Source organism: Lactuca sativa, chromosome 1, assembly GCF_002870075.4.
Source record: "Lactuca sativa cultivar Salinas chromosome 1, Lsat_Salinas_v11, whole genome shotgun sequence".
Classification (NCBI taxonomy): domain Eukaryota; kingdom Viridiplantae; phylum Streptophyta; class Magnoliopsida; order Asterales; family Asteraceae; genus Lactuca; species Lactuca sativa.
Genome location: NC_056623.2, coordinates 114,645,678 through 114,660,277, shown reverse-complemented (window position 1 = coordinate 114,660,277; position 14,600 = coordinate 114,645,678). Strand labels below are relative to the sequence as shown.

The 14,600-nt window shown below is 29.1% G+C and overlaps 1 protein-coding gene across 3 annotated transcripts; it reads right to left on the bottom strand.

Moving 5' to 3' along the window:
- Window positions 1–1,863: 1,863 nt before the first annotated feature.
- Window positions 1,864–14,238, bottom strand: LOC111921384 (uncharacterized). 3 transcript variants are annotated; one of them, XM_023916948.3, is made up of 20 exons: window positions 13,986–14,238; window positions 13,081–13,165; window positions 11,357–11,592; window positions 10,371–10,440; window positions 9,996–10,073; window positions 9,842–9,901; window positions 9,332–9,436; window positions 9,148–9,258; window positions 8,779–8,820; window positions 8,038–8,231; window positions 7,797–7,918; window positions 7,008–7,114; window positions 6,849–6,891; window positions 5,299–5,390; window positions 4,703–4,751; window positions 4,514–4,584; window positions 3,436–3,555; window positions 2,865–2,953; window positions 2,220–2,265; window positions 1,864–2,086 (listed from the first exon to the last, which is right to left on the bottom strand). In XM_023916948.3, the coding sequence occupies exons 3-20, from the start codon at window positions 11,470–11,472 to the stop codon at window positions 2,054–2,056; spliced, it is 1,548 nt and encodes a 515-aa protein (XP_023772716.1). In that variant the 5' UTR covers window positions 11,473–11,592; window positions 13,081–13,165; window positions 13,986–14,238; the 3' UTR covers window positions 1,864–2,053. The 3 variants fall into 3 exon arrangements, with proteins under 3 accessions (XP_023772716.1, XP_023772713.1, XP_023772714.1); XM_023916945.3 differs by having other exon boundaries at window positions 7,008–7,117; window positions 13,986–14,237; XM_023916946.2 differs by lacking the exon at window positions 13,986–14,238 and adding an exon at window positions 13,916–13,971 and having other exon boundaries at window positions 7,008–7,117.
- Window positions 14,239–14,600: the final 362 nt, after the last annotated feature.

Below are 14,600 nucleotides of genomic sequence, written 5' to 3'. Positions count from 1 at the left end.
TTCTACATTGCATTCGTTTAAACATTAAGGTGTTTGTTTTGCAAAGGTAAATGTTTGGAGTTCATAAATCATATATAGAAGAAAATATGGAAAACGTCTTTAGTCTGTAAAAAAACTGTTTGTTTTTTAAAGTTTGCAGATTATATAAATGATATTAAACCACATTGATCAGAAATGATAAAACAAACAAATCATATATACATACACACATTAACCACATTGATCTCTATATGATAGTTAAAGAAGATGGTTGTGGTGGTAGATGGTGACGACAGTGGTATGGTGAGGTGGTGGTGGTGGTTGAGGTAGCAAAGGCAGTGGTGGTAGTGATGATTGTAGTGGCGTAGGTGATGGTGGTGGAGGTAGGAGAGTTGGTGGTGGTGTCATAGATGGCAACAATGGTGGCGGTGATAATGGTGGAGGAGGTGGCAAGGGGCGGTGTTGGCAAAAGTTGTGGTGGTGGTGGCGAATATGATGATGATGGTTGAGGTGGCTAAGGCAGAGATGGTGAAGGTGGCAGAGGTGATCGCGATAGGGGGGTAGAGGTTGAAAAAAAAATTCTGGAAGAAAGCGTGAAAAAATATGATTTTTTTAGAAGACTTTTTCAATGTCTTCTACATGCAAACCTTTTTAAGTCTATGGTCTTCTAAAAACAAACACCATATTGGGCAACCCAATTATTGGAGCCCAGTAGCAACTCCAAAGATCAACGTTTCGCTAACCTTTTAGGCAAATTAAACTCAATTATTGAAGCCATATAGAACTCGCTTTAAGCAATTGGTTTGGGAGCTTAATGGGTATGGTGTTAATCCATACACTCCCCAAGTTGGCAAAAAACCCCAAAGACCTAGTAACCATGTCAAGCAAAGTAAACCGAGATTACCATCCCGACCTACAAAGGAACCCGCAATCCATACTCAAAATAAAATGCTTTCTTGGTACAAAAACGATATCCCATAAATCAGGGGAAAAGGCCCGGGATATATTATTTTATAAAAACATTAGTGACAACCAAAAGTCTTCCTAAAAGTATAAATACTCCTCCCCATTCATCAAGAATGTACACAGCAAATAGATATATCAGTTCATTTCTATCACATACGTATTATGATCCCAAGTCCTAAGTTTGGCATCGAAAGAAAAGGATTTTGGTTCATTTTTCATCATTCATAGTTTATTACTCTACCGGTGTGTTTCATACACGTTGTAATTGTAAGTATGTGAGAAGCTATAATCATGTTCAAATAGGAACATTATCTTCTTCAACAATAGACATTATGAATTATTTATCATGTTGGTTAGGCGACACATACGGGTGGTGTACATACCCATTAATTTTGTATGTACACTTTGGGATTTGGGGTGGGGGAGATTGAAGAAGGTGTTTATGGTTTTAATTTGTAAAGTATGAAACATAATTCTTGTTGTGGAAGGCCGCAAAAATTAGGAAGAAAAAATCTAAAGCAGAAAGTATAACCATGTACAACTAAAGGCATACGATCACAAAGGGAATAACATGAGTGTCACAACTCTGCTTAACTCGGGATGAACGGATGAAATGTTAATGCTCTATGAGACATATTGCAACCTATATTGTTTGTTTTCATGTTGAATGGATGAATATATGAAGCTCGACTAAATAAAGACTAAAGAGATGATATCGGATCTGGTTAACATCATAAGATCTTAGTCAAGATCCTAAGATCCTAGTATAGTTTAAGTATAAGTTTAAGTATAGTATAGATCTTGTTTCAAGATAGATCATGTATTCCATTAGTTCGCGTCACATTGACATATATTAATATTATATATGGGTTATAAAGACCTTCTTAGACGTATAGAGTCTTAATAGCCCGTTGACTCTTTACAGAAAGTCAAAATCAAATAGAAATAAGAACATTGTAAACCAACACACCCTTGTTTTCACTCACACTCATTGATTCGAATCTAAACAACAAAACCTTCTACAATAGTCTTATTGTTCTTTACTTCATTTCTACAAAGAATGAGTATATATATATAATACTTGTATCTATATCGAAGAATAAAAGTTTCATGCTCTTGCATTCCTTCTTTCATCCAATGCCTATTTCAGAAAAAAGAGAGAAATGTGTTCAAAAAGAAATTTCCCTTTTTGGAAAGGCAATATAAAACCTTATAGAAATTGTCAATAAATGAAATTGGTAAACAATTTAGAATGTTAAGGACTTGAAAGATACCTTGCTTTGGAACATTCTCATGGTGAGCACCAATGTATCGCGCATTCTACAAAAATAGAAGAGTTAAATCCAAGAAATAGCAATGCAATTTTATTGATTCTTTGAATTATAACATTTTACTTTCATTTTTTTTCCTATTATTCTTTTGTACTTTGAAAAAATCTACCCAATATAGCAATGTCATCGAAATACAATGCGTTTTTCAAAGTACAATACTTAATAAAATATAAACTGAAAGTATAACGTTATATCATAAAGAAATGAAAGTAGGATGTGATAATACAAAAATAAATGTAAGTATGTTATTATTTCTTACATTTATCCCAAAAAAGAAAATACAATACAATGATATCTTGTTGACAATTGATACATAAACCAAAGCCCACAATAAATTGTTGAATATCAAGGCCAAGTATTAAAGTTGAATCGAAAAGGTTGTACATTTTGACTTTTGAGGTCAAAATGTATAAGTGTAGGCATTAATTCTGCCATGAAATTAAATAATTTTAAAAAAAAATGGACGACAACAATTTTGAATCTGAAAAGAAGTTTGTTTGACCTGAAAAGTCAAAGAGTAGCATCTCTTTGTTTGTAATAAGTAAATAACACTAAGTAAAATAAGAACATAAAGTTAAAATATTTTACCTAACATCATGGAAAGTATTAAAAGGGTGTGAAGATCCATCCGAATATGTCAACACAAATTGTGTAGTAAGCCCTGAAGGAATCTTTATCTGCAAAATCATTATAAGAGAGAGAGAGATATGACAATTTCTTAAAATCATAAACAATCTGCAAAATCTCAAGCTTTCTAGGGCTATTTTTGATGATAATGGATGACAGGGGCATTTAGTCTTTTGCACAGACCAAAGATCAAGAGTGGATCACACATTTTTATTTTTGGAAACTTTCCAAGTTAAAATTTACCTATTCATACACCATAATCATTACGAAAGATCAAAGATTCCCCAACTTTTTTCATTGTTGAAGGGTATTTTGGACATTTGACGAAAAGTTAAGAAGGTATCTACTTTTTAGGCCATTACATTACATTTTGAACATATTTTGTTCAAAATCGCTTGTTCAATTTCCTTTCAAGAAACGATGATTTGCTTGGAATAGAAAGTAGAAGCCAAATATATTTAGAAAGTCAAATATTAAAATACATCTGTAAACTAAATTAAAAAAAAATGAAAAATATATTTATTTTACATACCGATACATCATTGGTATATTTGCCTTGGATGAAAATCTCTTGTGTTCGATTAATCTTTACTTGATAATTTGATCTCCTTAAACTGAAAGTTGTTTGCTCCCAATTCTCAGAAGAATCCATCTGCAAAATTAGTCTCAAGTTTTATGACATGTTTGGATTAAAGAAAAACCTTAAATTTAACAAAAATTCCAAGGGCAAATTGGTTAATTTATTCTAATTTTGCAAGTCAAAAACTTCTAAGGGCAAATCGGTCAATATACTTTCAATATACTTCATCTGCAAAAACACTCTCAAGTTTTATGACATGTTTGGGTGAAAGAACAACCTTAGATTTAACAAAACTTCGAAGGGCAAATTAGTCAATTTATTCCAATTTTGCAAGTCAAAAACTTCTAAGGGCAAATTGGTCAAATATACTTTCAATGTACTTCATCTGCAAAATCACTCTCAAGTTTTATGACATATGTGGGTTAAAAAAAAGTTTAAATTTAACTAAACTTCGAAGGGCAAATTGGTCAATTTATTCCAATTTTGCAAGTCAAAAACTTCTAAGGGCAAATCGGTCAATATACTTTCAATATACTTCCAACTACAAAATCACTCTCAAGTTTTATGACATAATTGGGTAAAAAAAACTTAAAAGTTAACAAAACTTCTAAGGGCAAATTGGTCAATTTATTCCAATTTTGCAAGTGAAAAACTTTTAAGGGCAAATTGGTCGATATACTTTCATTTCTTGCTATTAGAACATTGTAGTTTGAAAAAATTACCAATTATAGCAATGCAATCAATATACAAAACATTTTTCAATGCTAAAATAGAGTAGATTTTAGAAAGTATAATCCCCTAATGAGAAATAAAAAAAATGGAAGTAGAATGCTATGATTGTGTCGAATTTTTGAAGTACAATAATACCCCTTGATAACAAAAAATATGAATGTAGGAATTTATTAGATATTATGATAACATATAATAAATAAAAGCACGTTATTTCTTGAAATAAGTCCAAAACTAAATGAGGGCAAATTTGTAAAAAGTGAGGGGTTAATGTCAATAAGAAAAAAGATAATTAATTTACCAGAAGCAAAATATTAAATGATGCTTGACCAGCTGCCATATATTTGTCTATTTCTTCTTGCATTTCTGGATCTGTGGATTATCATATTTCAAAAAATCAAAAAAAGATAAAAACACAAATTTTTAATTTTTAATAAATTATTCATCAAAATTACCAATTTACCCTTGTTAATGAGGTTGGTTAACTTACCACACATTATCTTGTTCTGCTCATTGGCAAAAAGTCGGACTATTTCCCCCTGAAAACAACAAAGTTTCTCAAAGTTTTAGATTGTTACTTTGATAATATAGTTTTTTAATCATATTTAATGTATTATCATTATTTATTTAAAAAAAAAAAAAAAAAAAAAAAAAAAAAAAAAGAATCAACAAAAAGGTGTTGTATTAAACTATGAAAAAGAATTAGTTTTCAAAAACAACAATTTAAATTACATGTGGATTAAAGCTATTCAATTAGGAAAAAAAAAAGTTGATGATTAATTGATTAGATTAACTTAATAGAAGATTACTTTTTCATATAGTTTTGTGTGTATATATATATATATATATATATATATATATATATATATATATATATATATATATATATATATACTATTAAAATTTATCATATTCTTTAACGATTTTGTATGCAATATCACAAACTTATTACATACGATTCAGTAATTTCATTCTACATCCTACAATTTAGTAATTGACCATTATATAATATATCCAGCTAAAAATTTAAAATTTGATATAGATTTTGAATTTAAAATTTATAGATTTGAATATATTTTTTTTTACCTGTCGACCATGATCATCCATTGGTATGCATTCAACAGCAATAAGTTTATCAACATCATCAGCTGTAACGACATACTCTGGATTTGTTGCTCCTGTAGAAAATTTGGAATGAATTACCTTTTTACCCTTTTGAGAAAAAGGATTAAATGCAAGAAATAGAAATGTAATTTCATTGATTCTTTCTATTAAAACATTGTGCTTTGAAAAATCTACTTGATCATAGCAATTACAAGGCGATTTTCACAGCTATAATTTGGTAGATTTTCTAAGTAATCAAGTATAATTATCTAATAAGAAAAAAAAACATGCTAAAAATCGGTGGATTTTCCAAAGTATAATAGAAAATGTAAAATGCTATAATACATGAGAATTAAGGGTTAATCTCATAAATGACCTTAATATTTTGTGTTATTTTCTGGATTAAACATCAAATTTATTTTTTTCCTGAAAAAGACCTTGTATTTTTTCATTTTTTCCCGAAAAAGCCCTCAACTTTGTATTTTTTCCGAAGAAAAACCCTCAGCCTGCTTCAAAATAAACCCTCAACTTTTTTAGTTTTTCTCGAAAAAAACCCTCACGTTTTACATTTATTTTGGAAAAAAAAATAACTAAAAGGGCCGAATCAGAAAAAATGAAAAAATACAAAGTCTTTTATGAGATTAACCCGAGAATTAACCAATGAGTGTGCATTACAAATTCCACACCCTTTTAAAAAAGGGTTAAAAACAAAAAATAACAAAATATTTTCATTGATTTGTTCATTATAGCATCCTACGTTCATTTCTTCTTATTACAACATTATACTTTGAATAAGAAAATAATTAAAAGTAAAATGCTACAATTGCACAGATTCTTCAAAGTACAGTATTGTAATAGAATAAAATGAAATTATAATGCTATAATACCCAAAATGGCCAAATTAATGCTATTTCTTGCATTTAGTGTCATAAATATGAATAATACATATAAGGGTAAATCTTTATATACTTAAACATATCAATTTATTAAAGCACTACTTAAATCTTGGGGCATTTAAGTAAAGGGTTAATCTCAAAAAAGACCTTATATTTTGTTTTTTTATTTCAGATTAAACCTCAAAAATACTTTTTTGCTTGAAAAAGACCTTATATTTTTCCATTTTTCCCAAAGAAACCCTCAACTTTGTCTTTTTTCCGAAAAAACCCTCACATGTTACAACTTTACGACATTTTACCGTAAAATGTGTGGGTTTTTTTTGAAAAAAACTAAAAAAGTTGAGGGTTTTTCGGAAATGGTTTAAAGGTTGAGGGTTTTTTCGGAAAAAACTAAAAAAGTTAAGTGGGTTTTTTCGGAAATGGTTCGAAAGTTGAGGGTATTTTCCAAAAAAAAAAAAGACAAAGTTGAGGGTTTTTCGGGAAAAATGAAAAAATATAAGGTCTTTTTCAGGCAAAAAAAAAAAAGTTGAGGTTTAATCCGAAAAAAAAACACAAAATTTAAGGTCTTTTTTTAGATTAACCCTTAAGTAAAAATGTATTGCATTTAATCAAGTAATTTTAATTTTAAAAACTTACCCTCAATATACTCCCTAGTCCCATCTGGAAGGTGACGAACCCACTGAAATAGAGACAAATAAATAAATAAATAAATATAATAATTAATAATATCAATCTCTTCGTATTTTTATTTTATATACAAATTTTTAAAACTTCTAGAAGCTTTTATATATATACCTGAAACATGCATAATGAGGTCCCACGCACTGGAAATCCACACCCTAAAAGTTTTCCTCCAGGTTTTGCTTCCCCAATTATTTGGAACCCTTCGATTCCCGGGCCATCTTCTATTAAAAAAAATAAAAAATAAATAAATAAATAAATGATTTTTTATGGGAGAATTAGAAATGAATAATACAATAAGGTTTAAGTGCAAGAAATAGCAATGTCCACTAAATACAAAACGTTTTTTTAAGTGTTATGATAAGAAAGTAAAATGAAAGCACAATGTGTTAATAAGGAATTGAATGAATGAATGAATAATGTTGTAATAGAAAGAAAACAAAGGTAGGAATAGGATGCTATGATATGATAAATATAATTATATAAAAGTACATTGAATTTCTTCACTTTCATTTTACTTTCTTATACATAAATATAAGACAATAAAATGAAAGTAAAAATGCTATAACTAGGATGATATTCCAAAGTGCAATGTGTTAATAAAGAAATTGAATATATACATATATATAATGGTGTAATAGAAAGAAAACATATAATATAAATATATGAAAGTAGATTGTATTTCTTGACTTGTTTATGATAGAATCCAACTTAGAAAATTATATCCAAATATAGAAATGTGAACTAGATACAAAGCAATTTTCACTCGTATAATAAGAGAAAAAAATTGAAAATTGGAAAGAAATGAAAGTAGGATGCTATAAATTTTAAAAATAATACAAACATATATAAAATACATTGTTGTGTCTTGCATTTAACATTTTTAATAAATATTTTTTTTACCTTGTAAGTAAGAATCACCACCATCATTTATAGGTGGTGGTTGAAAATAACTGACATCAGTCGCCACACCTTCATATCTATTATTCATCTTATTAGAATCATAAACATGATCAACATCCTGACTGACAAAAAATAAAAAAATAAAAAAATAAAAAAAAAATGGTAAATTATTTGGGAGTGAATAATAATTTGATTATATGTATCTAATCACATATGATTTATATGGACAATATATTGAAACCTGAGAGGATTGGTTGCAAATCTTTGGCGATTATCGTTATCTAGTGATCGATTCATCTGACCATTATTGATAATCAAGCTATTTCTTTCTCTATGGTCTCTTTCAGGGGTATATTTGGAATTATCATAAAATGGTTCTAGATGTCCGCCACCTGTTGAATTGTCATAGGGTGAAGGTGAAAGTCGTTGTTGACCCTGCAAATAAAAAAGAAATTAATAAATAATTACATGCACAATAAACCCTTACACACACTCATTTATATAGAAAAATATATATGATTTTCAACGATTTTCTATAGTGATTAAACTATTACACTTTTTTTGAACGTTTAAAATGGGGTTAATCTCATAAAAGACCTTATATTTTGTGTTTTTTTTCCAGATTAAACATCAACTTCTTTTTTTTCATGAAAAAGACCTTGAATTTTTCTCACATTTTACAATTTGTTTTGGCAAAAAATGACTAAAAGGGCTAGATCGGGAAAAAAAAATGAAAAAATGCAACGTCTTTTTCAAGCAAAAAATAAATTTAAGGTTTAATCCGGAAAAAACACAAAATATAAGGTCTTTTTTTGAGATTAACCCTGGTAATTAACTCCATTGTTGATAAAAAAAAATGGTAGTTGCTATAATAACTATGAAAGATGATCACTTTAGAATATATATTTGGAGCTAAAAAAGAAAGAAAAAATATCTGTCTATACAAAACTAAAAAATTAGGATTAAATTTCCAAAATCATACTTGTGATGCTCTAATCTTCTGTTGCATTTGATCATGTAAGTGCTGCAAGAAAAAAAAATATGGAATATAAATATTATTAAAGTGCGGAGAAAAACTAGCACATAAGTCTTGATTAGTCAGTCATCAAAAGTTTTGGGCATCTGGACCAGAATGCCCTTGGACTATGAATTTTTTTCTAAGCAAACTTTTCACAAAATTATTCAAGGAAATGGAAAAATGAGTCGATTTCGATTATATATATATTTCATCTTTAAGAAGACACTGGTCAAACAGGTGAAACTTAGGTCAAAGTCACCTCCTAAATCATTTTATTAAATAAAATTATATTAATGTTGTTTATAATCATATTTAATACAATTCATATCATACCTTTACACTATCTGAAATAGCTGCAGCATTTGTAAAACGAGGCAAAATTCCATATTCAGCCAATAGCCCCACTAAAGATGACATGAAAATATACCTCTCATCCTCAGCAACCTAAAGGGTAAAATGGTCATTTACTCATGGGGGTTAATTTTAATCCAAAGGTTACAAAGGGCACATGACTTACCTTCAAGTCATGGGCTAATTTTAGATTTTCATCAAGAACACCTTTTCTACGTGCCAATTCATTTGCAGCAGCTTCAATGGCTTCATTTTGCTTCTCATCCAGAGCCTATAATATTAAACAGCTATTTCATTATTCAACAAGGGTAAAATGGTCATTTACTCATATTCAGACAGTTTCACTCGGTCTATAAAAGAAACAGTCTTTGTATATGAAACATGTATGACATCATTCATCCATTCAGCACTTAATTGGAAAGGAAAAAAAAAAAAAAAGAAACGGGTCCCAAGTATTTTCATAAAACAATCAACATAATCAAATAATTGTATCATTGTTCAAGAAGGGTAAAATGGTCATTTAGTCAAGTAAGACATCATTTATATATTCAGCACTTAATAGGAAGAAAAAAAAAATGCCCCAAATATTTCCACATAAAACAAATTAACAATCAACATAATCGAACATAAAAGAAAAGGATAAATTCATAAAAGTAAGAGGAAATAGGACACAAACCAATCGTAGCTCAGAAAATTTCTTTTCCAATGTATATTTTTCATTTAATAATTGTCGTTCCTGATATCAAGCAAATCAAAGTATTGGTTTAAAATATTCATATATAAACACATTAAGTCCAAAAAAAAAAAAAAGAGAGAGGGAGAAAATATACCTTGACACTTGAAAAAGTAATTTGTTCTCTAAGATATTGAATTTCCTCCTTTTGTGCTTTAACACGTGCAAGGTGTTCCTATGAAAATATCAATTAGGAAAAATGTATAAAAATAGCATTGGTTCTTCATTCTTCAATGCACAATTGGATTAAATGGAATTAAGTTAATTAGACTCATTAAATTGTATCATTTTATCATTAAAAAAATGTGTTAGAATGCAATTTTCATGAAGAAATGAAGAAAAAAAATACCACCTCAAAGGAATGAAAGGAATAACATTCCTTCAAGAATGGTCAATTCCATTCCATCAAACAAAACAAACACTTCTTTTCACTACAATGGAATTAACCATTCCATTCCATCATATTGTATACCTGTTCCTCAGAAGAATATTCGGTGTTATCATTTTCATTTGGAAAAGAAGAACTTGTTTGAGGATTATGCCTGTAGAAAGAAAGAAAGAAAAGTCGTGAGAGGGAAGAGAATATAGGGTTAAATACAAGAAATAGCAATGTATTTCCATTGATTTGTTTATTATAGCATTCTACTTTCATTTGTTATTATTACATCATTATACTTTGACAAATATACCCAAATGGCAAATATACATGAATAGATTTTCAGAGTAATAGAAAAAAATGAAAGTAAAATGCTATAATTGGGTAGATATTAATAAGAAAACAGTTGAAAGCATAATGATGTAAAAAAACCTTATATTTTGTGTTTTTTTCCGGAATAAGCCTCAACGTATTTTTTGCCTGAAAAAGGCCTTGCATTTTTTCATTTTTTCTGAAAAAGCCCTCAACTTTGTATTTTTTTTCCGAAAAAACCCTCAACCTTCTAAATGCTTCCAAATAAACCCTCAACTTTTTTAGCTTTTTCTCGAAAAAACCCTCACATTTTACAAATTCTTTTGGGGTTAATCGCAAAAAAGACCTTATATTTTGTGTTTTTTCGGGACTAAACCTCAAAAAAAGTAAAAGACCTCGTGTTTTTTCATTTTTTCCGATCTAGCCCTTTAGTTATTTTTTCCAAAAAAAAATGTAAAATGTGAGGGCTTTTTTGAGAAAAACTAAAAAAGTTGAGGGTTTATTTAGAAGAAGTTAGAAGGTTGAGGCTTTTTTTGGAAAAAAAAAAGTTGAGGGTTTATTCGGAAAAAATGAAAAAAATACAAGGTCTTTTTCAGGCAAAAAATAATTTTGAGGTTCAATCCGGGAAAAACACAAAATATAAGGTCTTTTTTGAGACTAACTCAATTCAAGAAATGAAAGTAGAATGCTATAATACACAAATAAATGAAAGTACATTGCTATTTCTTTCATTTAGACATAATGATATACATGAAGTATGGTATTATTACCTTGTTGAGGAATCGGAGGCTTGTGTTTGAATACCAATGGTGGTTTTGTTCTTATTCATTAGGCTCCTATCAGAAGACATTGAATTGAGATTTTCAAGTCCTCTAGAAGACCACATTTAATTGTAAAAGACAAATTTCCCATTCTTATTCGATGAATGGAGTAGCATTTTATCCAAATCTATTCTCATCATCCATTCTCACCAGATTTCAATCCATCATCTCATAAGTGGCCACACCTAACAATTATGAATATAGTAAGGGCAAAATGGTCAATTACTCGTTTATTCCATCAAGAAAAAGAAACGTTCTTTGTGTATACTCCACTTGCTTTGCATAAACATTTAAGTCCCTAACTTTCTACAAATTTTCCCTATGTGTGACATTGTTTTCTCATCAATTTTTTAACATCATTTATCTTGTTTGACATGATTAACAAGTGATTCCCAAAAAATTATAGCATTTCTTTAATAGAATAATCGTTTCACATCAAAAATCAAGGCGATAGGAGCACAAATCATACACGAAAACTCAAGAACAATGACACCCACTAAAATTGGTAGGTAAATAAACATAACAAAGAAGAAAAACAATATAATTGATCGAATCTTGACATAAATACTCTACAATTGGAGTTTATCAACAAAACTATATGCACAATTGGAAATTAAAAGAGATACAAATCGGGTTTCTTTACCTAGGTATGTTTCGGAAGATCCAATTGGAAAATGGTGGATCTATCAATTATTGAGTGATAGATAGAGGAAGATATCGGTGTTTATGAGCTTTTGTGATAAATTTTGTAGAAATTTGTCAAATTTGAGGCGAGATTTTTTAGTTTTCAGACACCGCTTGAAGTAAAGGGGAAGAAGATATGAACAAGAAAGTGATAGAGAAAAGAATAAAAACAAGATTTTTATATACTACTTGCGTGGAAGAGTGAAAGAAGCAAGAAGAATGGCATTAAATTCGTTAGAAAGGTGATTGTTTTTTTAGTTTTTGACATTTTTTGGTTTTTTCAATAACAAAATATTGACTTTTATATTTTAAATTAGAAAATGATTTACTTTTACAAAATGGTGAGCCAAAAATAGTATTTAACCATGACTTGACACTGCCTTTGGAAGTCTAATGCTTCCACTACTTTCTTTGTTATTATTTTAATTTGCCACCGACTTTTTTGTTTCTTATTACATAAGATGCATGTGATCACAAATTCATGATAGATATTCAAAGTCATCTTTCATTTACTATACCAATGATAAAAATTACAAAAATAATTTCCAACCATGTAAAGGAAAAGTCAACAAAAAAAGTTTCCAACCATGTAAAGGAAAAGTCAACCGTTTTCTTCTAAAATTGAAGTAAACAAATTCCAGTCAAAGAAGACCTCAATAAAGATATACACTTCATCATATATTTTAAACTTTAAAATTGAAGTAAGCCAAATTCAAAGTCAAAGATCCTACTCACCATGAACTTGTAACAACATTTCAATTTTCAAGTTTCTTTGCTATTTTTATACTTCTAAAACAATAGATTTAAGAAGCAAGCCTTGGATAAAATGGTAATTTAGTGATGTACGAGGTTTAGACTTACATGAGCCTAGAACAAACCCTACCTTCTTCACGTGTAAACCAAATTTAGGCTAATTTAGATCACTTACAAGACTAATCATATGTACTATTTTGCAAAATGCAAAGGAGAAGTTGCATACAAACACTTACCACCTTAACCCTTGTAGAGCCAAAGGAGTTGTTCCACTTTGTATGCTTTGCAAATCAAATGAACTTCAAACTTTTTGATTGTTCCCTACAATTAAAATATATTTCATCATGACTTAATGTCTATAAATCTCACAAGAATAGCCCTTTATATGTATAAGCTACATCTCATAGAAGATGATATGAATCCCATCAAATTCAAGATCAAACAAAACATATATCAATCGTGAAAGTAAACTACATATAAAGGTAAGCCTAAAATCCTATATACAAGTCTTTCTTAAAGGAAACAAAAGGCATGTTGGCTATAGAAGAAGTTAACAAAATTAACAAATCCATGAAAAAAGTTTCAACTTTCAAGATTCCTTCTAAATGAGTTCTTATAAAAGTCAACTCATAAGTTTACAATGAAGTTTTATGCCACAAAGCACAAGTTGCATAAATATTCCCACACATAACACATAGTTAATCATATCAAAATGTAGTGATGCATCTACAGAAAGCAGAGTAATTCTTAACATATTCAATTATTAACTCCAAATGTCAAACCTGATACTTTCAATGCAAAATCGATACTAATTTTGTTGCAAATTTCAAACCTAAACGACCCTAACCTGGTACTTGCTGTTTTAGTTTAGTATAGTTAACAAGTTATTCCTCAAAATCTATACTGTTTCTACTAAAATTTCGTTTGACGTCAAAAATCAAAGTGAATGGAGCAGAAATCATTCGGAAAAGCTCAAGAACAATGCCACCCACTAAAACTGGAAGACGAATAAACATAACAATAGAAGCAAAAATGAAAAAAATTGATCGAATCTTGAGAAGGAAACTATACAATTGGGATTTATCAGCGAAACTATACGCACAATTGGAAACTAAAAGAGATACAAGTTGCGTTTCTTTACCTGGATATTTGTCGGAAAACCCAAATGGGAAAATGACAGATCTATCAATTATTGAATGACAGATAGAGGAAGATATCAGGGTTTATGAACGTCGGTAGTAATTTTTCAAGAAATTCGTAAAATTTGAATCAATATTTATTCGAAAACTGCTTGGAGTCAGAAGATATGAACAAGAAAGTGAAAGAAAATAATGGAAAGAAGATTATATAGAAGAGAGAAAGAAGCAAAGAAGGAGACGCCCATGGAATTCTTTTGGAAAATGGTTTTTTTTTTTTTATTTAATTTTGACAATTTTAGCTTTTTCCAACAATTAAATATTGATTTTTTTTAATAATTTAAATTAGAAAATGGTTTAATTTTCGGGAAATGATGAACCCAAAATTAGTATTGAACCTTGACTTGACATTGACTTTCGAAGTCTAATGCTTTCATTTCTTTCTTTGTTACTATTTTATTTCGTCAACATCATTTTGTTTTATATAATATAAAATAAACAAAATTTAATAGTATATATTTTTTGTCATATGAACAAGTTGAAAACTTTAAATGGTTGTCAGACCATATAACTCTCCATCACATAAATAACTTTATTTAAATGATCATTCAGAATCAACA